General features: G+C 38.2%; 1 protein-coding gene across 2 annotated transcripts in view; it reads left to right on the plus strand.

Moving 5' to 3' along the window:
• The first annotated feature begins 66 nt into the window (after window positions 1-66).
• Window positions 67-24822, plus strand: part of ELP3 (elongator acetyltransferase complex subunit 3) — a 123280-nt gene continuing 98524 nt past the window's right edge. Inside the window, exons 1-7 of one of the 2 annotated variants that reach the window (XM_072634792.1) lie at window positions 67-188; window positions 2948-3047; window positions 9113-9251; window positions 11366-11436; window positions 12220-12283; window positions 14948-15016; window positions 17860-18014. In XM_072634792.1, coding sequence (XP_072490893.1) covers window positions 170-188; window positions 2948-3047; window positions 9113-9251; window positions 11366-11436; window positions 12220-12283; window positions 14948-15016; window positions 17860-18014 — 617 coding nt within the window. In that variant the 5' untranslated portion in view covers window positions 67-169. The remainder of the gene's footprint in view (window positions 189-2947; window positions 3048-9112; window positions 9252-11365; window positions 11437-12219; window positions 12284-14947; window positions 15017-17859; window positions 18015-24822) is intronic. The other variant, XM_072634793.1, reaches the window with a different exon arrangement.

The raw sequence follows: 24822 nt of genomic DNA on the forward strand, positions 1-24822 counted from the left end.
TCTTTCCCTGTCCAGGATATAGAGGCAGAGGAAGAGGAGGGAGGGAGCGCCGCTTTACGGCGGTTTTGCGTCAGTTTCGCGACAGGGCGGGGTTGCTTGCCGGCTACCAGCGGAAGTGGACCCATCTCCGCCGGGAGTTTCTTCTGCGTCCTGCGGCGGCGTGGGCAACATGAAGCAGAAACGTAAAGGTGCGAAAGGGCAAACCCTGCGGTCTGGAGGCTCAGCCTTTCTGTCCCTGGGGACCCCCTCTCGGTAGCCCTGGTGGGCTGTGTTGGTGTCGCTCTTTCTGTGACTTCGTATATGTGTGTGCGTGTGTCCGTCACCCTGTGTGTGTGTGTGTGTCTGTGAGTCTGTGTCCGTGTCCCTCCCCCTCCTCCCTCGGCCTGTCCCTCATGCTGCCGGGGCCGAGCTCGTGGCCTTCCCGTCGGGGTGCCGAGGCTGCAGCAGGCCCCAGCTTGGGCGCCGAGGTCGGCCCTGCCCTCCGGGGGTTTGCGGTCTCTCGGTCGGGCCGGCGGCCGCGCCGTGCACAGCCTTATCTCGAGGGGAGCCCTCCCGTGAAGCTGCCGCTCGGTTACATGAGATCACTCCACCCGGGCCCCTCAGCCTCTTCCTCGAGAGGACAGTGACCCTGAGCGTGTTAGACCGCAGGAGTCCCCACGCCAGAGGTTTGGGAGCGCACCTCCAAGTACTTGGGCAGCCCGTAAAGAATCCAGATCCGGCACTAAATACAGGCGTTCCCCAGAAAGCCCAATGGCAGTTCGAAGCGATGAAACCCTTTAACTTTGGTTCCTTAAAACCAAACTTTTTGGGATATCTTGTATTTCATTGGACTCTGATTCTTTTCCACAAAGAAGACGAGGAAAAAAAATTCTGTTTTGGTTTAACTCTTTTTCAAGAGAAAGTGTGTTGAACTCGCGAGAGTTAGGAGATTGGATTTTATTTCTGGTTCATTTAAAAGTTAGCTGTGTGACTTAGAAAACTCATACACTTGCCGTGTCAGTGTCCTGATTTGTAAAACGAGGATAATGCCTGTGTCTTTCCTAGGGTGGTTTTAAGGATGGAAATGTGAATATTTTAAAACGCATAAAATCATCATTATTTTGAATGTTTTGTAATAGTGATTTTGTTGTTGTTCCGTTGTGTCTGACTCAGTGTGACCTCATTTGGGATTTTCTTGGCAAAGATAGTGGAGTGGTTTGCCATTTCCTTCTATAAATCAGAAAACAGGCAGATAGGGTCACGCAGCTAGTACAGCAGGCTTGATTTGAACTCAGGTCTTCCTAACTCCAGGCCCAGCGCTTTATCCACTGCACCACCCAGCTGCCCGCTAGCGTTGTCATCTCTTACTGCTAAGAATTCCACCCATGAAATTTTGTCAGTGAGATCCATTACAGATATCACAAGGCACTTCCCCGTGAGCAAATCTTTCCTTTTACCAACCACCCCAATCTACTTTAGCTGCCCTCAGGCCACAGCTCAGGTACTCTAGGCTGCAAGTCTTTCCTGATTTCCCCAGTTGTTGGTATTTTCTCCTTCCTCAAGTTCCTTTGGGTTTACTTATATTTGTGACTGTAAAACTTAGCAGGAACAAGTATTGGTGGTTTCTTTTTCTTCATATCCCACACTAAAGACAGCATTTTGCAATTAAGGGCAAGTCTGTCAAATTTGATTTGTGACCACTTGAAAAGCAAAATAATAGATAACTTTTACATAGTGTTTAAAGCTTTGCAAAGTTTTTTTTCATGTTAATTTAATGCTCACAATAGCTTTAAGAAGTAGGTACTATTATAGTCTCCATTTTTTAGATGAGGAAACTGAGGCAACCAGAGGTTAAGTGACTTGCCCAGGGTTATACAGCAAGTAAATACCTGACAGGATTTGAACTCAAGTGTTCTTGACAACCAGCACCATGATCTATGTCCCCTGGGCCACCTAGCTACACGATGTAGCCTAGTACAGGAAGGGGGTGGCAGGGATGTTCCAGTCATCTGGTGGGGAGAAGCTTTAATTGCATCCATTTCTTTCCTGTGGGTAGAAGCTTTTTGAGAACACCTCCTTTTCTGTCACTTTTTGTTCCTTTTCCTCTTTAGGTGAGGAAGAAGAGAATCTCCTCTTATTGTTAACCACAGAATTTCAGAGTGGGAAGTAGTGTCAACAGCCGTTTAGTCTGACTGCCTAAAAAAGAATCCCAACTACTACACTATGAAAAGTGATCAACCAGACTTTGCTCAGAAAACATCTAGTAACAGGGAACTTGCTGCCTCCAGAGGTGGCCTATTCTAATTCTAAAAACCTGTATTGGGAAATTTTTCTTCACCCCTAAATTTGCCTTTAAAACTTCTACCCCTTGCTTTTAATTTTGCTCTCTGGGACCAGACAAAACAAACATGATCTCTCTTCCACATGACAGCTTTTCAGACATTTAAAAACAGCTATGTTGTGTCCCTTCTTAGTCTTCCCATCTCCAGACTGAGCATCCCCAGTTCCTTCCACCAGCCCTCACACAACATTAGCTCTTCACCATCTTGATTACATTTTGGATTCAGACCATCTTGTACTACCCCAGGCGTGTATGTATTTATACATGTTCATATGTTAACTCAGTAGCTCAGCCTTGGCTACTGTAAGGTGGATCTTTTCTTTATGTTGTCTCTGTTCATGGTTACTTCCGTCCTGTGAATGAATACCTTACTTAAAATATATACTTTACTGAAATACTGTACAACCATTCCTCACTTAAACTGTAGATAAAAATCTGCTTCATTTTTATTGAAATGTAAAAAACATAGAATCAAAATAGTAGCTAAGGTTAAAAGTCTTGCTTGAGTTTTTAATCTTGCAGGGTTAGGTCAATAATCATAGAAAAGTTGCTAAGCTATAGTATGCATAAGCTTTTAAAAGTTTGTACAATATAATATTCTGGTTTTGAATATTGATTTTTTTTCAGGAGATCTCAGTCCTGCTGAGCTGATGATACTGACCATAGGTGATGTTATTAAACAACTGATTGAAGCCCATGAACAGGGAAAAGATATCGATCTAAATAAGTAAGTGGTATTTATTTTTTTTAGTGCCCTAAATCTCACCTATTGATATTGCACAACTGTTCATGTAATTTTCTAAAACTTCTGACTTTGTCATATGTCATATTTCAGTTTTGGAAATTTAGATTTCCTGCCTTTCATACTCTCAACCTCAAGTAAGGTCTATCTGTACTCCATTTTTTCTTCCTCTCTGCCCTAGGAGAAAAAGTGATCTTCCTTTCTAAGATTAACCTTTCCATTCATGCTTATGATCCTATCCCTTTCCTCCTATGGGACCTGGAGGTAGCTGTTGTTCCCACTCTGACATTTTCAACTTTTTCCACTATGTCTTTCCACTCTGCCAATTCTTCTTCTTTGCCCTACCCTACCTTACTTGCATAATTAACATTTCTTGACTTACATGACATTATACTTTTGGTTCTCAGGTTCTCTTTAGCAACTGCTTACTACATATGAATGTACTTATATTTTTTCTCTCTGTATTCTCTCCTTTGGATACTTTGTTTGCCCCTGTTAGCTGACTCTGTACAATTTAAACCTGATACTTCCCCTGAGATTTTGTATCGTGTCTCCAGCTATCTTCTGGATATTCCTATTTGTACATATGGTCATTCCTTGAAACGCTAAAATCTTACTTGGTATTTGTCCCCTAGAGCCAGCTTCGCCTATCTCTCTGACTAGATTGTACTCTTTCTTTCAGTGGTACTGCCATTCACCTACTTGTAATCTTAGTGTTCATTTTGATTCTTCCCTTGTGAATATCAGTCCACATATCCAGTTAGTTATTGCATCCTGTTGTTTCTTCCTTTATTGACGAGAATCAGCAGTATTACAGTAGTCTACTTTTTTTTTTAAAGACCCAGCCTACCTCTACACCCTTAATAAACCTTTCACAACCATTCCAACCTATAATAATCTCCTTCATCTAAACTCTGATATAGCAATTGCTATTGGGACCACTTTAGGAGCTTTATGTTTTGTTATTTTATCCCCTTATTTAATCTTTAAATAAATGAAGGACTGTGTCTTATGCCTCTTTGTATCCTGTGGCAGAAAGTGGGGTGGGATTTGTTTGTTTGGAGTTGTTTTTCAGGCTTAGGTTAGATTGTGAGCTCTTGAAGGTTCAGTCCCCTTTGAGCCCTGATGGTTCACAGCTATGCTGAGTCATGTGGGTTTCCTTCCTGCTGACTCTGAGACAATCAGAAGCCAAGTCTGTTATATTTTTCCTGGGAGGTTAGTGTTTTACTTCGGGGGTTCACTTATGAGAAGGAACTTGTGATTACCTGGTCAATATTCTGAGTGGCCGTATGTTCAGAGACACACACACCCCACACCCTCCACACCCCCAGTGCTCAAATGTAAAGACTTTCTCGATCCAGGGATGCATGTAAATTGTATGGCAGTGTTGCATAGAGTAGAGCCCTGTCCGTTGGAAATGATGAAGATTAAAAAGGCTATTTATTGAATAGATGGAAGGCTTGGTAACTTTGGGAATATAAAAGATAAAAAGATGCATCTGGAAACATTTGTTTGAACTGATTAAAGTGATTGTTGACCCCTCAAAAGTTGCCTTTTCTTTTATAAATACAGATATAAGAACCTATGATAATAGGCTCCCCTGCATATGTTGGAGTGCTTACTGATACATGTCTCCAGCAGTTAACAGAATATTTTGGATGATAAATGCTCAGTGTGTTGGTGGTGATAGCCCCCCAAATATCCCTAGTCAAGTAAAAAGTATAATTGACTGTTTCGTAATTTGTATAATACTTTGTATTTATGGCTTTGTTGATTTGAATACTCCATCCAAAGGTACAAATTCAGCCCATGCATTTTCATTCTGTGCTACACCTGCCCTTACTTTCCCATAAAGCCTCAACAGAGGGTCTGCTGAACATGTTAAGGCTATTCTTCAAAATCTCGTGACATTGGGCAGATGCTAGTGGAATTATATCCATTGGTTATCTCTTCCTCTTAGTATGTGAATCTCTCTCTGTCTCTCTCTCTCTCTAAAAATAAATTTCTTTAGTGACATCCATACTACCTCTCTAGGTATACATTTACCTTACATTGGTAAATGTACACCTACTCATGCCTCCTATGTGCATATCTTTTGCCCTTTGAGTTCTCTGGAATTTAATTCTTCAGAGACTATCATATTTCATTACTCTTACTTATATAAGGTCACTGGAACAGTCTTGATGTTAAAGAGGGGACTTTATTTCAAGAAGCTTGAAGTCATTAAAAGTAGTTTGCAGTTTCCCAGTGTTTACCTAACCCTCTCTTTTACCTGTTCAAATCCCTCTACATGAACCCTTGATTCCATTCTATCCCTCTTTCATCAGATTACTCCCTCTCTGATCCCCCTTCTTTAATAACATGTATCCTTATCTATTGGCTGCTTCCCAACTGTCTACAAACATACCCCTACCTCCTCCATCCTTAAATTTGATTTGGCCATCCCCACTCACTATTGTTCCATATCTCTGCTCCCTTTTATGGCTAAATTCCTTGAGGAAGCCATCTACACTTGGCACCTCCACTTCCTTTCCTTTCACTCTCTTCTAAACCCTTTGCAGTCAAGCTTCTGATTTCATGATTCAATTGAAACTGTTCTCTTCAAAGTTGCCAGTGATCTCTTAATTGCCAAATCTAATGGCCATTTCTCAGATGTCATCCTTCTTGATCTTTCTGTAGCTTTTGACACTGTCAATCTCTCCTAAGTTTTTATGACACTGCTTTCTCCTGGTTCTCCTACTGTGTAATAACATCTCGGTGTCCTTTGCTCGATCTTCCTTTAGCTCATACCCAGCAACTGTGGGTAACCCCTAAGGTTCTACCCTGGACTCTCTTTTCTTTTCCCCCTATACTAGTTCATTTGTTGGTCTTATTAGCTCCAGTAGGTCCAATATTCATCTTTATGATTTGCAGATGTATTTATCCAGCCTTAACTGCTCTCCTGGCTTCCAGTTTCACTTCACTAACTACCTGTTGGACTCTCAAACTGGAGGTCCCAAAGATATCTTAAATTCAGCATGTACCTAACAGAACTTAGTGTCCTTTCTTTCCCTCTTACTGGTCAAGGGCACCACTGTCCTGGTCACTCAAGCTGACAATCTCATTACTGTTATCCTTGGCAGCTTACTCACATGTACCCCAGATAATCTGATCAGTTGCCATGTCTTGTTTTTATTTTCTTTTGTGGAGGGTGAGAGGTGGGGGGAGATAATTAGTTTAAGTGACTTGCCTGGGGTTGGTTGGTTGTTGTCCTTCACCTTCGAAGAGGACCAAAATGGCATCACCATTGTAAAGTGAAATTTCAGTGTGTCCAACTGTGGCTGATCAGACCAATATGAGCTCGGAAGCTCTACCACAGGTTGGGCACAGATAGTCCGTTTGAATATTTGGGGTGGATATCCCAAATTTGTGCATCCTATGTTTACTTTGTGCTGTCTCAATTCTGCTTTGCTCAAAGTGCAGAGCACCTTTTCTTATGTGGGCACACCATGCTGGGCAGTTCTGTGCTAGTGTCTCTCATGTTACACAGTCAAATCCAAAGTTCTTGAGAGAGACCTTGAGAGTGTTCTTGTATTGTTTCTTTTGTCCACCATGTGATTACCTGCCCCATGCAAATTCTCCATAAAATAGTCTTTTTGGCAAGCATACATTTTGCATTTGGACAGCGTGGCCAGCCCATCGGAGTTGCGCTTTCTAAAACATAGTTTGAATACTTGACAGTTCAGCTTGAGCAAGGACTTCAGTGTCTGGTACCTTATCATGCCAGGGGATCCTCAGAATCTTACCAAGACAGTTCAAATGGAAGCAACTCAGTTTTCTGGCACAGCGCTGGTAGACCGTCCATGTTTCACAAGCATATAACAATGAGGTCAGCACAACAGCTCTGTAGACCTTCAGTTTGGTAGTCAGTCTAATACCTCTTCTCTCCCAAACTTTTGTTTGGAGCCTCCCAAACACTGAGCTAGCTCTGGCAATGCATGCATCAACTACATTGTCAGTGTGTGCATCCTGGAAAGTACACTGCGAGGGTAAGTGAACTTATCTACAGCATTCAGAACTTCTCCATTTGTTGTAACTTATGCTTCCATGTATGGATGGTGTGGGTGGTGGCTGATGGAGCACCTGTGTTTTTTTGGTGTTAATTATTAGGCCAAAATTAGCACAGGCAGCAGAAAACTGATCCATACTTTGTTGCATCTCAGCTTCAGAGGCTGCATTGAGTGCACAGTCATCTGCAAACAGCCAAATTTTGACATAATTTTCCATAAGCCCTCAAAACTAACAGTGTCAAAGGCCTTGGTCAGATCTACAAATGTCATGTACATACCTCTGTTGTGCTCCTGGCATTTCTCCTGGAGTTGTCGGGCACCAAACACCATGTTGACTGTTCCTTGGCCCTTTCTGAAGCCACACTGGCTCTCAGGTATATGGCCATATTCCAGGTGAAGGATCAGCCTATCAATCAATTTAATTGCCTGGGGTTACAAAGCTAGTCAGTGTCTGAGGCTGGATTTGAACTCAGGTCCTCCTAATTCTAGGGCCTTGATTTTACTTTCACAACATGTCTCATATAAATCCTTGTCAAACAGTTGCTACCCTGATGGAGGTCCTTATCACCACGTTGCTGGACTGGATTATTGGAGTAGCCTGCTGCTTGGTCTTTTTGTGATCTTTCTAAATGCAATTCTGACAGTGTCACACTCCATGCTCAGTAAACTCCAGTGGGTCCCTATTTCTTCCAGAATTAAGTATAGAATCCTCTGTTTAGCTTTTTAAACTCTGGCTTCTTCCTGCCTTTCCATTCTTCTTACACTTTACTCTCATCCCTATACTCCGTGATCCAGGGACACCAGCTTTGCTTATGCATGATATCCCGCCTTCTGTCTGCTTGCCTTTGCGTAGGCTGTCCAGTTGTCTGTCTTCCCCTCTGCCTTTTGGCTTCCCTGGCTTCAAATCCCACTGTGCCCTTCCTCCTCTCCTCCCCCCTCCTTCTGCTAGTACCTGTCCTTGGAGATTACTTTCCACTTACACTGTTTGTCTCTTTTGTATACATACTTGTTTGTGGGTTGTCTCCCCATTAGAATGTGAACTCTTGGAGGGAATGGATCATGTTTTTGCCTTTCTTTGAGTCCCCAGGGCTTAGCACAATACCTGGCACATACAGTTATCCCTTCCACATGATCACTTTCCCCACCATGTTTTCACTATATCAAGGGTTGGCATAAGAAATTAAATGGGAATTTTTGAAGAGTTTTGTGGAAACTGTAGACAACATGTGAAGGCCAGCAGATGGAGAGAAAAAGTTTAGACACTCAGAAATGCATAAAATATATGTATAGTGTTATATAATATCAATATTTTTTATCTTTTAATACCGTAATAATTTAGACTTCTTTGGTACAAAGGGAGAGCCAGAAAATTTTACAGATTTTTCAGATCATGGAGGCACCACATCCCCAAACCCTGTGATGTGGAAGGGATAACTGTAGTGAGTTCTTAATAGCTATGTGTTGACTGACCATTTTGGTCCCAAAATTGAATTTGGATAGGAGACCTTAAAAATGTCTGCTATAATTAGTCCTCATTCATGGTAAAGATCCTTTCTTTATTCTCAGATTGTCAGAAACAATCTTTTGTCTATGTTTGTACATATTTTTCTGTGGAACTAGAGCAAAAGTTTTAGGTATCTGGAATCAGAGTTTCAGAATTGTGGATGCCTTGTACAGTAATGAGACCTGCCAGTATCCCACAGCCGAAGAAAGGCAGCGTTCAGCACTCTAAACATTAAGCAGCTGAAGCCACCATTGCCGCTTGCTAGATGGAAAGGGGCACATGTAACTAATAAGCATGCTTTTACCTACAAGCACCTTAATTGTTTTGGTAGTCTGTCTGGGAGGAGAATAATCCTTTTAATGTCAAATAATTTTTTTTTTTTTGGCTTTCCAATCATTTATTTTGTTAGATTATTTTATTTGTTTTCAGTGTTCTACAGTCACTTCCATCTATCTTAGATTTTTTTCCCCTCACTTCTCCAAATGATTCTTTTTTAGAGTGAAAACCAGAACAGCTGCCAAGTATGGCCTTTCAGCCCAGCCTCGACTGGTGGATATCATTGCTGCAGTCCCACCTCAGTATCGTAAAATCTTGGTGCCCAAGTTAAAAGCAAAACCAATCAGAACTGCCAGTGGGGTAAGTAATAGCTTCTTAAGCTAGTAGTTAGAGATCTGAGCTTGACTGTCTTTAAAATTGGATACACATGCTGTTGCCATTGTAAATTGATGTTTTATTACCAGGTAGACAAGGCATATTCACAAAAGAAGACAGCAATCCGTACAGAGGAAGGATGTAATATCAAATGAATGGTATAGAACAAGAGTGCTGTAGATGTTCAGAGGAGGGAGAGACAAGTTAAGATAGATGTGAAAGACGTGAACTATGAAGGAGGAATAAATTTTCAATGGTTAAAGAAGAGAGGATTATGGAAATATTGTAAGTTAAGGTGGGCAGTGTACAAAGTACTGCAATCCCACCTCAGTATCATAAAATCTGGATACCTAAGCATTAAGTTCCTACTATGTGCCAGACACTGTGCTAAGCAATGGGAATACAAAGAAAGGCAAAAGAAAATCCCTGCCCCCAGGGAACTCAAAATCTAATCGGGGAAGGCAGCATATAAAAAGCTGAAAAGGGATGCGGGAGCTACCTAGCATGAAGGGCATAGTGAGAAACTATAACTGGCTAATGATGAGCTAGGTGCACTGGGCCCCCTCCTTAAATGGAGAATCTGGGAGGAGCTCTCCAGTCAGAGAGAGGGAGAAAGGGAGGGGTCCCAGGGCCAAGAGGTACAAAGGAGGTACAAACTTCAAAGCTGATTCAATGTTACAGGAAGGTGAATTGCTGGAGACAAGGATGAAGTCTGGAAGATTAGCCCAGTGAGAAGTGATGACAGTAATGGGAAAGTTGAGAAGAAAGGTGCATTGAGGGAATGAGATAATGTGTTTTGTTTTTAAAATGTTGAATTCCCAAAGCTTGGAATGTACTCTTTTCTCATCTCTGCCATTCAGAATCCTTGTGCAGATAAGACTTAGCTCAGTGTGACTGCTTTTATAGACCTCCCATTTCATCATCTTCACATTGTGCAGTAGCTCTTTCATTTCTCCTTTGTTCCCTTTGCTTTCTCTTGTTTTTTTTTTTTAATTTTTTTTAAATTTATTTTCAGTGTTCTACAATCACTACCATATAACTTAGATATTTTTTTCCCTCTCTCCCCCCTATTTCCCTCCTCCCTCCCTGAGACGGCATACAATTTTATATAGGTTCTACACATACATTCCTATTAAATACATTTTCACCATAGTCATATTGTATAGAAGAATTAAAATCAATGGGAGAAATCATATACAAACCAAAACGTAATACAAAAGAAAACAATCTGCTACATTTTGTGATTGAATTCCATAGTTCTTTCTCTGGATGTGGAAGGCATTTTGCCTTAAAAGACCATCAAGTCCTTGCATTGTTATGAAGTTCTAAGTTTACCAGAAAAAATCCTCGTACACTATGGTTGTTGCTGTGTACAGAGTTCTCCTGGTTCTGCTGCTTTCGCTCAGCATCAGATCATATAAGTCTTTCCAGGCCTCTCTGAAGTTTTCCTGTTCATCATTTCTTATAGCACAATAGTATTCCGTTATATTCATATACACCATAATTTATTCAGCCATTCCCCAATTGAATGGACATCCCCTTGATGTCCAGTTTTTGGCCACCACAAAGAGAGCTGCTGTAAATATTTTTGTGCATGTGGGACCCTTTCCCATTTTTATGATCTCTTGGGGATACAGTCCTAGAAGCAGTATTGCTGGGTTATAGGGTAGGCACATTTTTGTAGCCCTTTGGGTAGCTTTCTCTTGTTTTGTGCTCATCTGAGTTATGGTCATATATACATATAACGCAGATTGGTGGTTTTGGAGTTGCAGACTGTAATTCTTTAATTCTATGACTTAATACTTTTAAAGTCATTGAGAACATGTGACTTACTTAGAAAATCGAGAAAACATTAGTTGATACTTGTGTAAAATTGTTTTGCATCTGCACTTGCTGTACTTTGCAGCCATTGCACTTCAGAGATATAAATAGAACTGGAGAATAGCCACTACTCTAAAACAGTTTTGGGAGAGGGAAAAGGGCATGTTGTATGAGTGTAGTCTGAGAAAATTAGGGTAATATGTAGATCTTGTTGCTGTGGGGGTGGGATAGAAGAGCAATTTTGGTTTATTTATTTTTTACAAATCTTCCCATTACAGATTGCTGTTGTGGCTGTGATGTGCAAACCCCACAGATGTCCACATATTAATTTTACAGGAAATATATGTGTGTAAGTATGATGATTATAATTAGTGATGCATATTTTCTTTTATCAGTGACAGTAGATGCTCATTAATCTCCAGATTGGATTTAATTCTGATACCTTAAGCTTAGGTGTCATTAGAAACAAAAATTATATTTCTGTTCTTTAATACAACCTGCACATAATTTACAAAATGCTCCCATTTTTAAAAAAATGAATTTTCAGTATGCTTCCATGATGAATGAATATCAGAAGACAAACGAATACATATTTGTCCTATTAACTGGATAAATCAAACCTGAAAGTATACGTAGACTCTGCTATGAGTGTCAGAGAATTAAAGTAGAGTTGGGTCAGAAAAATAAATTTTGATAAAGAAAGACTTCTATAGAAATATTTCACACTTGTTTCCTTGGATTTTTAATTAAAGATAGTTATCAGGAGCAAATGGTTGATCTCAGTTGGTAAGAAGGGGAAGAGGTAGCCCTGTATGTATTTAAAACCAAGCCTTTATTCCTGAGGGTTTAATAGCATCCTGAGGAAAATATATAATTTATTGCCATTAAAAATGCCTAAAAATATAATCCATTAGTGACTGTGTCCTTTAAAAGTGCATCTGTTGTTATTCTTTTATGCAGTTTCATGTCTTTGTTGGTAGCAACTGAAGTTGGTGCTGAGTCAGACATTTCTATTCACATTTCTATGACGGAACTCTTGATTTCAGCAGCATGGATAACATAGAATCTTGACTGTTATTTGAGCTCTTTTAGTTATGTAAATGGCATTTTAATCTGTTTTTCATTTTGACAGTTACTGTCCTGGTGGACCTGATTCAGATTTTGAGTATTCCACGCAGTCTTATACTGGGTATGAGGTAAAATATCTTTGAGTTACTTTCTTTATCATATCAGAATGCTTTGTCAGACTTTGTATGCAGTGTAGTGTTCCACAATAATTTTTTTTAAAGTTAGATGAAGGAAAATCCATCCCCAAAAGAAAAAAAGCCTACCTTTCCCTAGTAAATTATATACGGGACCTTTCAGTGCTGGGAAACAGATGTAGTAGTGCTATTTTGATTGGGCAGAATTTTATTGTTTCTTTTTTTGAAAGAGAAATGATTACTTTAGAAGCTTAATTATATAAAATGCTAATCTAAAATTAGAGTACTTAGAAATTTTTCCCTTATAGGCAAAGATAACATAACTTTGCTCTTTGCTTCTTATATAGTCAGTGGGAACAGTGGAAATGACTACTTTAACAGAAGTAGTAGTGTCTGTACTTTGAGTTACTCTTGATTGTGTACAGCTGTTTTCCGTAAGAGACACTGTTATATTCCTTCGCTTCTTTGGATTTTTTATTGTATTGATCATTTCATTCATTATTTCCTAATTCTTTTCTATGCTATTTTAAAATTTTTTCTTTAAGTGATTTTTTTTTTAACTCATACAATATATGGGGGCATTTTAAAATAGAAGGTGCTGATAATTATGCTAACAACTTTCATTTTCTCCAAAGCATTCATAGTTGGGGAATGAAAAGAAAATTCCTGTCAAGTTGTTTTCTCTAGATTAATTACCTATAGTCTATCCCCTTACTTCTTTATGTACTGTCCTTTGTGTCCTGTTGCCTTGGGCTGCCTTTTCTTCCACTTCATGCTACTACCTGTTCCTTCTGTGAGGTTCAGGGCAGTTAAGTAAACTGATTTTATCTCTAGTTAAGTAGAATATTTAAAGGAGAGGGAAGATGTAGTTTGGATTGACTGTGATTGGATTCTACGTGTGCTGATTATAGATATTCTGTAAGATTATTGGGATGAAATAAAACACAGGGAGTATCTTAAAAACTGAGCTAGTGAATTTTTTTTTTGGAGATGAACTCTCAGAAGCTATATTGAAATCTACTTTATTTTATCTCATTTCATTATTACTTAGATCTAGTGTGTAGTGTCAGGTGCTTTGTTAAACAAGTTAGATACTAATACTAGTATCTTGTGGTCATTTCTTTGGTCAACTTTCTTACCTATATTCTTATTTTCTTCCAATCATCTTCTCCCTCTTTCACCTGTATGCTAGTTATCTTCAGCTTTCAAAACACATGTATATTCTGTTCAACTCTGCATATTCCCTTTTGGACTTTTAAATCTGTGTATGGTGTAAGAATTGGGTGATACTAGGGTGTACTAAGAGGTAGCATTGTATAGTAGAAAGAATGCTGAACTTTGTATCCAGAGACATGGGTTCTTATCCCAGTCAGTGTGACCAAAGAATTTCACTCTGGGGCTTCATTTGCTTTTAGCTTTTCAAATGAGAGGATCAGCAAAAGTTATAAACAGTTTTCAGATGAGATAATCAAAGCTATTTATGGCCATATGAAAAAATACTCTGACTCACTACTGATTGGAGAAATACAAATTGAAGCAATTCTGAGATACTATCTCATACCCATTGGGTTGGCTAATAGGACAAAGGAAAAAAGTGAGAAATGTTGGAGAGGAAGTGAGAAAAGTGCGACATTAGTGCACTGTTGGTGGAGTTGTGATCTGCTTCAGCTATGCTTTAGAGTAATTTGGAACTGGGCCTAAGGGGCTGTAGAGACTTAGCAGTGCAGCTACTAGGTCTGTATCCCCAAAGAGATAAAAAGCAAAGAAGAATGGAACCTATATGTACAAAAAGTTATAGCAGCTCTTTTCTAGTGGCAGAGAATTGCAGGTTGGGGGATGCTTATCGATTGGGGCATGGCTGAACTGGCTATGCTATGTGATTGTGATGGAATACTGTTGTGCTGTGAGAAATGATGAGCAGGATGCCCTCAGGAAAACCTGGAAAGACTTGCATGAACTGATGCAAAGTGAAATATGCTGTGTGCAAAGTAACAGCAATGTTGTGAGATGATCAGCTGTGAATGACTTAGCTATTCTCAGCAATGCAATGATCCAAGACAGCTCTGAAGGACCTGTGCTGAAGGGTGCTATCCATCCCCAGAGAAAGAACTGATGGCGTCTGAAGACAGACTGAAGCATTCTTATTTTTGCTCTCTTTATTTTTATTGAGGGTTTTTTTGTTCTGTGTTTTCTTTCATAACATGACTGTTATGGAAATGTTTTGCATGAGTACACGTGTATAACCTATGTGGAATTGTTTGCCTTCTCAGTGAGAGGGGTTTAGAGGGAGGAAGGGAGAGAATTTGGAACTCAAAATCTTAAAAACAAATGTTAAAAATTGTTTTTACATGTAACTGGGGAAAAATAAAATACTAAATAAAAAAAATGAAGGGATCAGACTAGGTGATCTTTAAAGTCTTAATATATCCTTTCTTTAACATGTTAATGCTCTAATCCTGCTATGCAGATCAGTAATTGTTCAACAGATAAGTGATCCAGAGGAACATCCTATGACTACTGAACCTTTCGGGGCTGGGAGAGAAGAGGGAGGGAGAGAGAAAGAACTATTTCCTTTTAATCTACATTTATTTGACAATTGACAGCGAATTAGATGACCAAGAAAAAGAAACTTTGGATACTTTTACTTTTTTTATTTAGCCAACTTCCATGCGAGCTATCCGTGCCAGATATGACCCTTTTCTTCAGACAAGGCACCGAATAGACCAGGTAAATATGTTAAAACGTTTTTAAAACCATTTTCTATCAGTAATAAAAGAATTAAGAGATTAATAATAACAGTGGTTGTTCAGCACAGTGTCTGGTATCTGGTAGCAACTTAATAAATGCTTGATTGATTCAAAATGTAGTTGGTGAATTTAGGCTAAGCTCTAGATTATGAAATAATCCAGTTTTCCTCTTTGTATAATGGATCATTGATTTCAGGTGAGGGTAGAAGACGTTGCAGTACCTACTGACACTTTAGATAAATCAAAAAATACTTCTTCTTTGAGGGAAGTTGAATTGTTTTCATTTCTAAAAGCCCCTGTTGTATTTTTACTGCATTTTGTTCCATTTATCCATGTTACCACCTGTCTACTTTGGCTCTCATGAGCCTGATGAACAATGTTGTTTATTGTAGGTAGGCAGACCCTTTCCCTTTGTCCAAACTATGTACTATTTTTTTTGCCCTGGAATTTTATTTTAATTGTCCTGATATTTATGAGTACAACCAATGTGCAGAGATGCAGTGTGACCTAGCAGGTTGGGAGCAAGTCCTGGACTTAAGAATACCTCTGATATATAGACTTTGTGAACCCAGGCAAGTCACTTAACTCCTTAGTGCCTTCAGGCAACTATAAATGAATGAATTAGCATTTAGTAAGCATTTACTGCATGCCAAGCTCTGTGTTAAGTGCTAGGAACACAACTACAGAAGTCAAACAGTCCCTGCTCTCACATTCTAGCATTCATAGTGGAACTAGAGTTTGAAGAAAGGGAGGAACTAGAGGGCTCATATGCAGTGGCTTGATTTGGAAGTGACTGGGAAGTGGCTTAGTGACCTGGTTTTGGGCAAGAATAGGTGAAAATTGACCTTAGTGCCCAGGGTCCTAGAAGCAGGATTCCTGGTTCTGGTGGGACGTGAAGGAAGAAGTGCAATAAATTGCATTGATAGAGGGAGTTTCCCCTGGTTAGTTCTCTATACCAGTAAAGTCGTAGGTCTATTCCCTTAATGACAGCAACATGAAAGAACCAAAAGCTACCTTTAGATTTATACAGTTACATACAGGAAGGTGAATTTAACATTTGAAGTAGAACAAAATAAATGTATATATAAAACATTTATACTTCACATGTGATCTCAAAACCACACTTAGTAAATAAAACCTGACACTCTCTTATATGTACAGCTTTGATGATAGAAAGGATGTTTATGAGTAAGGGTGGAGGCTGTGAACATTGTAACTCAAGAGGTCTAAAGAAAAATTGACCCTGAGAGCCATCACTTCTCACGAATTGCAAACCTACTGGTAGTGTTACTAGTCCAGATCCAGAAGTTAATTCTCTGCAGGCCTTTCTTCTAGCCCTTTACCAATACACATAGACCATTGGTGCTTTGTAAGGCACTCCCATTGTCCCTTCATGCAGAGGACAGGATATGCTTATCCTAGACCAGTACCAGCAGCTCCAAACAAAGGTACAGGTTATACAGGCCTAATGTCTATGTATTCTATGGGCAAGGTTTCTTTGATAGGCCCATTCTTATCTACAAATATACCTTTGAAATCATACTTCTTAGATCACCTGTTCTGAAGAAACCCTGAAGTAGATTGGGAATAGAGGAGAGAAGAAAGTAAAATAGTAATAACTAACAAGAGATGCTGTTACTATTCTGTCTCCCACTACTAAATAGGAGGCAGTTATTTTTACATTTTGTGTTGTTTCTTTTAGCCTGAAACAGACAACTGTCTAAACCAGTATTTCTAAAAGTGTGGTACAGATATCTTGACCTTTGGAGTCCTTAAGGGGTCCATAAGGTCTATTTTCATAACAAATATCAATAGATAAACATAATTTTTAAGAGTATAAAGGGGTCTTGAGACTAAATTTTGAGAACCACTGGTCTGAAACCCTGCCCTTAACTAGCTCTAGCTTTAAAAATAAAAGAGAAAAATGTTGTCCTTTCTCAAAGTCATGTATCTACCAAATGGAGCTGCTTATCATGTGGGTTGTAAAGGGTTCCTTTTCTGGAATTGTCATAACCATTTACAAGGACCAAAAAGAGAACAATACAAACCCTTGAGTCAGGTATTTGTAGCACATGAAATTTGCCAGCTCCTTGAGCACTTTGGAAAACTTGCTCTCTGCTTCTATCAAGATTGAAAATTTTGCAAAAAGCTTATGCAAAGATGAACTCAATGATTTCTGCTCATGAATGGAATCTTTGCTTACTGGTTGAATTGATGGTTGAATTGTAGTTGATGAAACAGAAAATTGTTCACAGAATTGTCATAATTTCTAGTTTCTGATTTTTAGCAGGAGTAATAATGTTTCTTGGTAGCTTGTCTAATGATTAAAATAGTTTTGCTTTTCATACTTTGCTTTCTGAAAGTTGAAAGCTAAAACTTCTATGAGTACTTCAGGCACCCTACTTTCTCTTCTATATCATTGTAATTCACTTTTGAACTTAGCAGTTCTTTATTTTTCCTATCAGGTTTTCGATTGGCATATATTCCTAATTCATGGCATACATACTTGTACTTTCTTTTGTTTTCTACCCTCTTTTTTGACATCCCCTTAGTTTTGTCTTAATTATTTTACAGGACGTTGTTCATTACTTACTTAATAATTTCTTTTACCTCATTCTAGCTTTTCAGTTATTTTTTCTTTCAACGTATTTAGAGCCTTTCTTATCTGAACCAACTTTTTTATAGAATTAAGTAAAATATCTATAGATGGTTTCTAATTTTTCAGTTTTAATACTGATGAAACAGTTCACAATACAAAATCTAGGAGTTGAAGGCACAATAATCAATGTCTTTTATCAGACTAGTGAATTTTATTTCTTTCAGTTGAAACAACTAGGTCACAGTGTGGATAAAGTAGAATTCATTGTGATGGGTGGAACATTTATGGCCCTCTCAGAAGAGTACAGAGATTATTTTATCCGAAATTTGCATGATGCTTTATCCGGACATACTTCCAACAATGTATCTGAAGCAGTCAGGTAAGAGTTCTTCATTTTACAATAGAAGCAGTTTTTTCCAAGGGCAGACAATCATTTTAAATATTTTCAACATCTGGGGCTTCCTCTATAAGGAAACATTCTTATATCTTAAAATCTATTCAGTGGATTTTGTGCAGGTGGGAGTTTTGTTGACACATATCTTCTTTAAAAAAGTAATACTGTCCGTTGGTAAAAAGATGTACTTCTTCATCTAACTAATGATTTAAAAATATTGCATGCATATTCCAAATGTTCCTCAGATTTGTCTAAACTGCAAAGAGGAGGTGTGTTGCTATGTAGTTGAGGTTCCAAATTACACAAAGTTATGAGAGATATATACTTAGAAGGAAATGGAATAGAATGTCATAACTAGAAGTGACAGCCTTGAGAGTTTTTTGGTTAGAAACACTCGGGTACTTCAAATAAAGTGAAATTGCTTAATAAAGCATAAGATAATTGTATGATTCTCATAAATGAAGGGATAAGTTCATCTTATGTTGCTTAATAACTCAAACCATTTATTTGCTTTTTCTTGATTGTCTTTTTAAAAAATTAATGACTTTGATTTTTACTTACAGTCCTTTCTGAATATACTTTTTTCCCTCTGCCCCTACCCTGTGAGTTATCCTTGTAAGAAAGATTACAAAAGAAAGGGGAAGAAGAAGCAGTTGAGTATAACTGAGGAATGCATCAACCAGATCTGACAGTATGTATAATATTCCATACCCATGGTATTCCACCTCTGCAGGAAAGGCAAGGAGGTGCATTTTCTCAGCTGTTTACCAGAGCCAAGCTTTATACATTCAGTTTTGTTTTAGTGTTCTTGCTATTTATGTTTTTGTCATTGAGTGTATTGTTTTCCTTATAGTCTTTACCTTATCATTTCATAAGCTTTCAGTTCTTTGGTATCACAAAAAAAATGCTATGAAAATTTTGACATATATGAAACCTTTCTTTCTGTATGTTTTCTGTTTTTTCATATTGCTCTCTCCTGGTTCTTCTATCTGAGAACCATTCCTTCTCAGTCTTCTTTGCTGGATCATCACCCTTATCTCACTTCATTATAGAAGGTACACTCTCCTGCTGTCTTAAGCCCTCTGCACTTCTCTCTCCATTAATTCATCATCTTCCATGGGTTCATTTACCACTTCCATGCAGACAACCCCCAGTTGTGTTTATCTGACCCTAGTCTCCTAAGTTCTGATCCTGAATCTCTAGGTGCCTTTTGGATATTTTAAACTGTATAAACATATAAAACTAATGTTCAAATTGAACTTCTCTTTCCCCCCAAAACCTATCTTTCTTCCCACCTATCACTATCCTTTCAGTCACTCAGGTTTGAAACCTTGGAGTTATCCTTGCCTCTTCACTCTCCCTTATCCTCCATATTCAGTTAGTTGCCAAGTCTTGTTGATTCTGCCTCCACAAAAATTCTTGGCTTTTATAGCCTTCTTTCCATTTCACGTGGCTATCACCTGCATCATTTCTCACCTAAATTATTCCAATAGCTTCATAATTGGTTTCTCTGCCTCTACTCTTTCTTTCTAGTCCATCCTACATGTGGTTTCCAAAATGATATTCCTGCTGCTCTGACCATGTCAGTCCCCTGCTTAGTAAACTCCTTAATACCTCTGGGATCAGATACAAACTCCTGTTTGGCGTTGAAAACTTCATAAGAGCAGTGTGAAAGTATGCCCAAAGGGCTTTAAAACTGTGTATACCCTTTGATCCAGCAAAACCACTGCTAAGTCTATATCCCAGAGACATCCAAAAAAAGGGAAAAGGACCTATTTATACAAAAATATTTATAGCAGTTCTTTTTGTGGTGGCTAAGAATTGGAAATCAAAGTGATGCCCATCCATTGGGGAATGTCTAAACAAGCTGTGGTATATGATTGTAATGGAATATTATTATTCTATAAGAAATGACAAGATGATTTCAGAAAAACCTGGAAAGACTTACATGAACTGATGCATAGTGAAGTGAACAGAACAAGGAGAATGTGCATATTAGCAGCAATATTGTTCAGTGAAGAACTGTGAATGACTTAGCTATTCTTAGCAATACAATGAGCCAAGATAATCCCAAAGGACTAATGATGAGGTATATTATCTGTCTCTAGAGAAAGAACTGATGTTGATTGAATATATCCTAAAGCATGCTATTTTTCATTTTCTTTCATTTTTTTCTTTTATTCAAGTCTTACACAGAATTACTAATATGGAAATGTTTTATGTAATTGCACATGTATAACCAAAAAAGAAAAGTCATAAACTGGCCCTGACCTACCTTTTTGGCATTATTATATGTTATTCCCCAGCATGTATTTTTTGATGCAGCTCTACTAGCGTTTTTCCTTTCCTTACACATGATACTCCATTTTTTTTTCCTTCAATATTTTCCAATTAGATGTAAAACACTAACAATAATTTGTTTTGAAATTTATTTATTTTTAGTTTTCAACATTCATTTTTATAAGATTTTGAGTTCTAACTTTTCCTCCCTCCTTTTACTCCCTCCTGCCCAAGATAGCATGCAATCTGATAAAGGCTATTCATGTACAGTCATATTAAACATATTTCCACACTAATGTTGTGAAAGAGAAATCAGAGCAAAAGGGAAAAAACATGAGAAAGAAAAAACAAAAAAAAAGAGAAAAAAGTATGCTTCCATCTGCATTCAGACTTTATAGTTCTTTCTCTGGTTGTGGATAGAATTTTCCATCAAGAGTCTTTTGGAATTGTCTTACATCCTTGTATTCCTGAGAAGAGTTCAGTCTATCAAAGTTGGTCATCGCACAATGTTGCTGTTACTGTTTACAGTGTTCTGGTTCTGTTCACTCAGCATCAGTTCATGCAAGTCTTTCCAGGTTTTTCTGAAATCTGCCTGCTCATCATTCCTTACAAAACAATAATATTCCATTACATTCATATATCACAACTTGGTCAGCCATTCCCCAACTGATGGACATCCCCTCAGTTTCCAATTCTTTGCTACCACAAAAAGAGCTGCTATAAATATTTTTGTACATGTGGGTCCTTTTCCCTTTTTTATGATTTCTTTGGGATTCACCTAGAAGTGGTATTGCTGGATCAAAGGTTATGCACAGTTTTATAGCCCTTCAGGCATAGTTCCCAAATACTCTCCAGAATGGTTAGATCATTTCACAACTCCACCAACAGTGCATTAGTGTTCTAGTTTTCCAACATCTTCTCCAACATTTATCATTTTCCTGTTTTGTCATGTTAGTCAATCTGATAGGTATGATGTGGTACCTCAGAGTTGTTTTAATTTGCATTTCTAATCAGTAGTGATTTAGAATGGTTTTTCATATATGACTATAGATAGCTTTAATTTCTTCTGAAAACTGCCTGTTTATATCCTTTGACCATGTATCAGTTGGGGTATGATTTGTATTCTTATAAATTTGACTCAGTTCTCTATACATTTTAGAAATGATACCTTTATCAGAGACACTGGCTATAAAAATTATTTGCCAGCTTTCTGCTTCCCTTCTAATCTTAGTTTCATTGGCTTTGTTTGTGCAAAACTTTTTAGTTTAATGTAATCAGAATTAACTATACCAAATTCCATAATGTTCTTTATCTCCTGTTTGATCATAAACTTTTCCCTTCTCCAGAGATCTAAGTGGACTATTCCTTGCCCTCCTAATTTCTTGTGGTGCCACCCTTTATGTCTAAATCATGCACCCATTTTGACCGTATCTTGGTATACAGTGTGGGGTATTGGTCTGTGCCTCATTTCTGCCATACTGTTTTCCAGTTTACCCAGCAGTTTTTGTCATATAGTGAGTCTTTATCCCAGAAGCTGGAGTCTTTGGTTTTATCAGACAGTAGATTACTATAGTCATTGACTACTATGTCTTGTGTATTAACCTCTTCCACAGGTCCACCACTCTGTTTCTTAGCCAGTACTAAATAGTTTTGATGGTTGCTGCTTTATAATACAATTTAAGATCTGGTACAACTAGTCACCTTCCCTTGCATTTATTTTCATTGATTCCCTTGATATTCTGGACCTTTTGTTTTTCTAGATGAATTTTGGTATTATTATTTCTAGCTCTTTAAAATTTTTTGGAAGTTTGGTATGGCACTGGTAAATTAGTTTAGGCAAAATTGTCATGTTTATTATATTAGCTCAACCTACCTATAAGCAACTGATATTTTTCCAGTTATTTAAATCTAACTTTATTTGTGTGAAAAATGTTTTGTAATTGTGTTCCTGGGTTTGTCTTGGTAGGTAGACTCCCAAATATTTTATGTTGTCTACAATTATTTTAAATGGAATTTCTCTTTCTATCTCTTGTTGCTCGACTTTGTTAGTAATATATGGAAATGCCAATGATTTATGTGGGTTTATTTTGTGTCCTGCAACTTTGCTAAAGTTTATTATCTCAAGTAATTTTTTACTTGATTCTCTAAGATTCTCTAAGTATACCATCATTTCATCTGCAGAGTGTGAGAGTTCTGTTTCTTCATTGCCTATTCTAATTCCTTGAGTTTCTTTCTCTTTTCTTGTAGCTAAAGCTAACATTTTTATACAATCTTGAATAATAGTGGTGATAATGGACATCCTTGTTTCACCGACACCCTCTGTCTATTTGTACCCCTTCTAAATGCCATAATAAAGATATCTTACTGTGTCGGGATGTAAACAGTGTTTAACCTTATTGAATAATAACTTTTTTTCTTTCCTGTTTACCTTTTTATGCTTCTTTCGAGTTTGGTATTTGAAGATTGAATTTTTTGTTCAGTTCTGTTTTGTTTTTTTAATCAGAAATTATTAAAAGTCCCCAATTTCTTTGAATATCCATCTTTTCCCCTGAAAGATTATACTCAATTTTGCTGGATAGTTGATTCTTTGTTGTATCCAACCTCCTTTGCCTTCTGGAATGTCATACTCCAGACCTTCCAATCTTTTAATATAGAAACTGCTAAGTCTTGAGTAATCTTTACTTGTGGTTCCATGTTATTTAAATTGTTTCTGGCCGCTTGCAGTATTTTCTCCTGATAATTCTGGAATTTGGGTATAATATTTCTTGGAGTTTTCATTTTGGGATCTCTTTCAGGAGGTGATTGCTGGATTCTTTCAACGACTATTTTGCCCTCTGGTTCTAGGATCTCTGGGCAGTTTTCCTTGATAATTTCTTGAAAGATGCTGTCCAGCCTCTTTTTTTGATCATAGTTTTCAGATAGTCCAATAATTCTTAAATTATCTGTCCTGGATCTATTTTCCAGATCAGTTGTTTTTCCAATGAGGTATTTTATATTTTCTTCTATCTTTTCATTCTTTTGATTTTGTTTGACAGATTCTTGGTGTCTCATAAAGTCATTGGCTTCCATTTGCCAAATTCCAATTTTTAAGGAATTATTTTCTTTATTTAGCTTTTGTGCCTCCTTTTCCATTTGGCCCGTTTTACTTTTTAAGAAATTGTTTTCTTCAGTCAGTTTTTGTCCTTCCTGTTCAGGCTATTGACTCTTTCATGCACACCTCTCATTTCTTTTCCCAATTTTTCTTCTGCCTCTATTATTTGATTTTTAAAATCCTTCTTAAGCTCTTCCAAGGAGGCTTTTTGGGCTTGGGACCAATTTATATTTCCTTTTGAGGTTTCAGATGTAAGTATATTGACGGTGTTGTCCTCTTCTGAATTTGTATTTTGATCTTCCCTGTCCCCATAGGAAGTGTCTATGGTCAAAGTTCTTTCTTTGCTTCTTGCTCATGATGTTTGCGTATTTTCTGGCTTTTAAAGTTTGAGTTCTTCTTCTGGCGCACAGGGGGCATCGTCCCAAGCTTCTTGTGCTAGTGGCCAGATTTGTGTTCTGGGGCCTCAAGGGCTGGAAGCTGGAGGCTGTAGGGATCTGGCAGCTTATCTGGTGCTGAACTAGGGTCCTGGTGTGTGCTGAGACCAGGTGGGATTTTCTGCATTTCCCTGGACTACACTGAAACATGCGGAGGTAGGGACGCCTGCCCACCTGTAGCTATGTGAAAGCACTGGACATCTTATTGCTGGAAGATGCCTGTCCACCTGGGACTATGCTGAAGCATGGGGAGGTCTGCTGCTAGATAATGCGTGCCTGCCCAGGCACCCTGCACAGGTGGTGGTTCTCTGAACTGGAGTCTGCCTGTTTCCCTGACTGTGTTAAGTCACTTGGCGTGGGGAGAAGGCAGTCCTGGTGTTGCCATTTGCTTGCTTCACCTCTGGGGCTGAGGATCTCCATCTTTTTGCAGAGGTGGAGCCTACCACTGGCTTCCTGTGATCCTGTCCTGGACTGCACTCCCCTTTTATCTGAATGATATAGACCTTTTTGCTGATCCTTACAATGTTGTCACTATATAAATTGTTCTTCAGGTTCTACTTATTTTACTCTGCATCATTTCGTATAGGACTCTCTAGGCTTCTCTGAAACCATCTCTTTTGGCATTTCTTACAGTGCAATAATATTCCATTATATCCATATACACAATTTGTTCCTCAATTGATGGGCACCTTTATTTTTGAGTTTTTTGGTATAAAAGAGCATCTATAAATTTTTAATTTAAGAAACAATTCTAATTTTTAGGAGGCTTTTTTATATGGTTGTTTTGAATGACTTGGATTTTTTAACCTTTGAGATCTGTTTGTTTATATTCTTTGACCATTTGTCTATAGGGGAACGGTTCTTAATCTTATATATTTGAATCTGTTCCATAGATCTACAAATATATGCATATGTGTGTATGTATGCATGGACAGCAGACCTTTATCAGTGAAACTTGCTTTAAAGATTTTTCCCAGTTAACCATTTC

Source organism: Notamacropus eugenii, chromosome 1 (genome assembly GCF_028372415.1).
Source record: "Notamacropus eugenii isolate mMacEug1 chromosome 1, mMacEug1.pri_v2, whole genome shotgun sequence".
Taxonomy (NCBI): Eukaryota; Metazoa; Chordata; class Mammalia; order Diprotodontia; family Macropodidae; genus Notamacropus; species Notamacropus eugenii.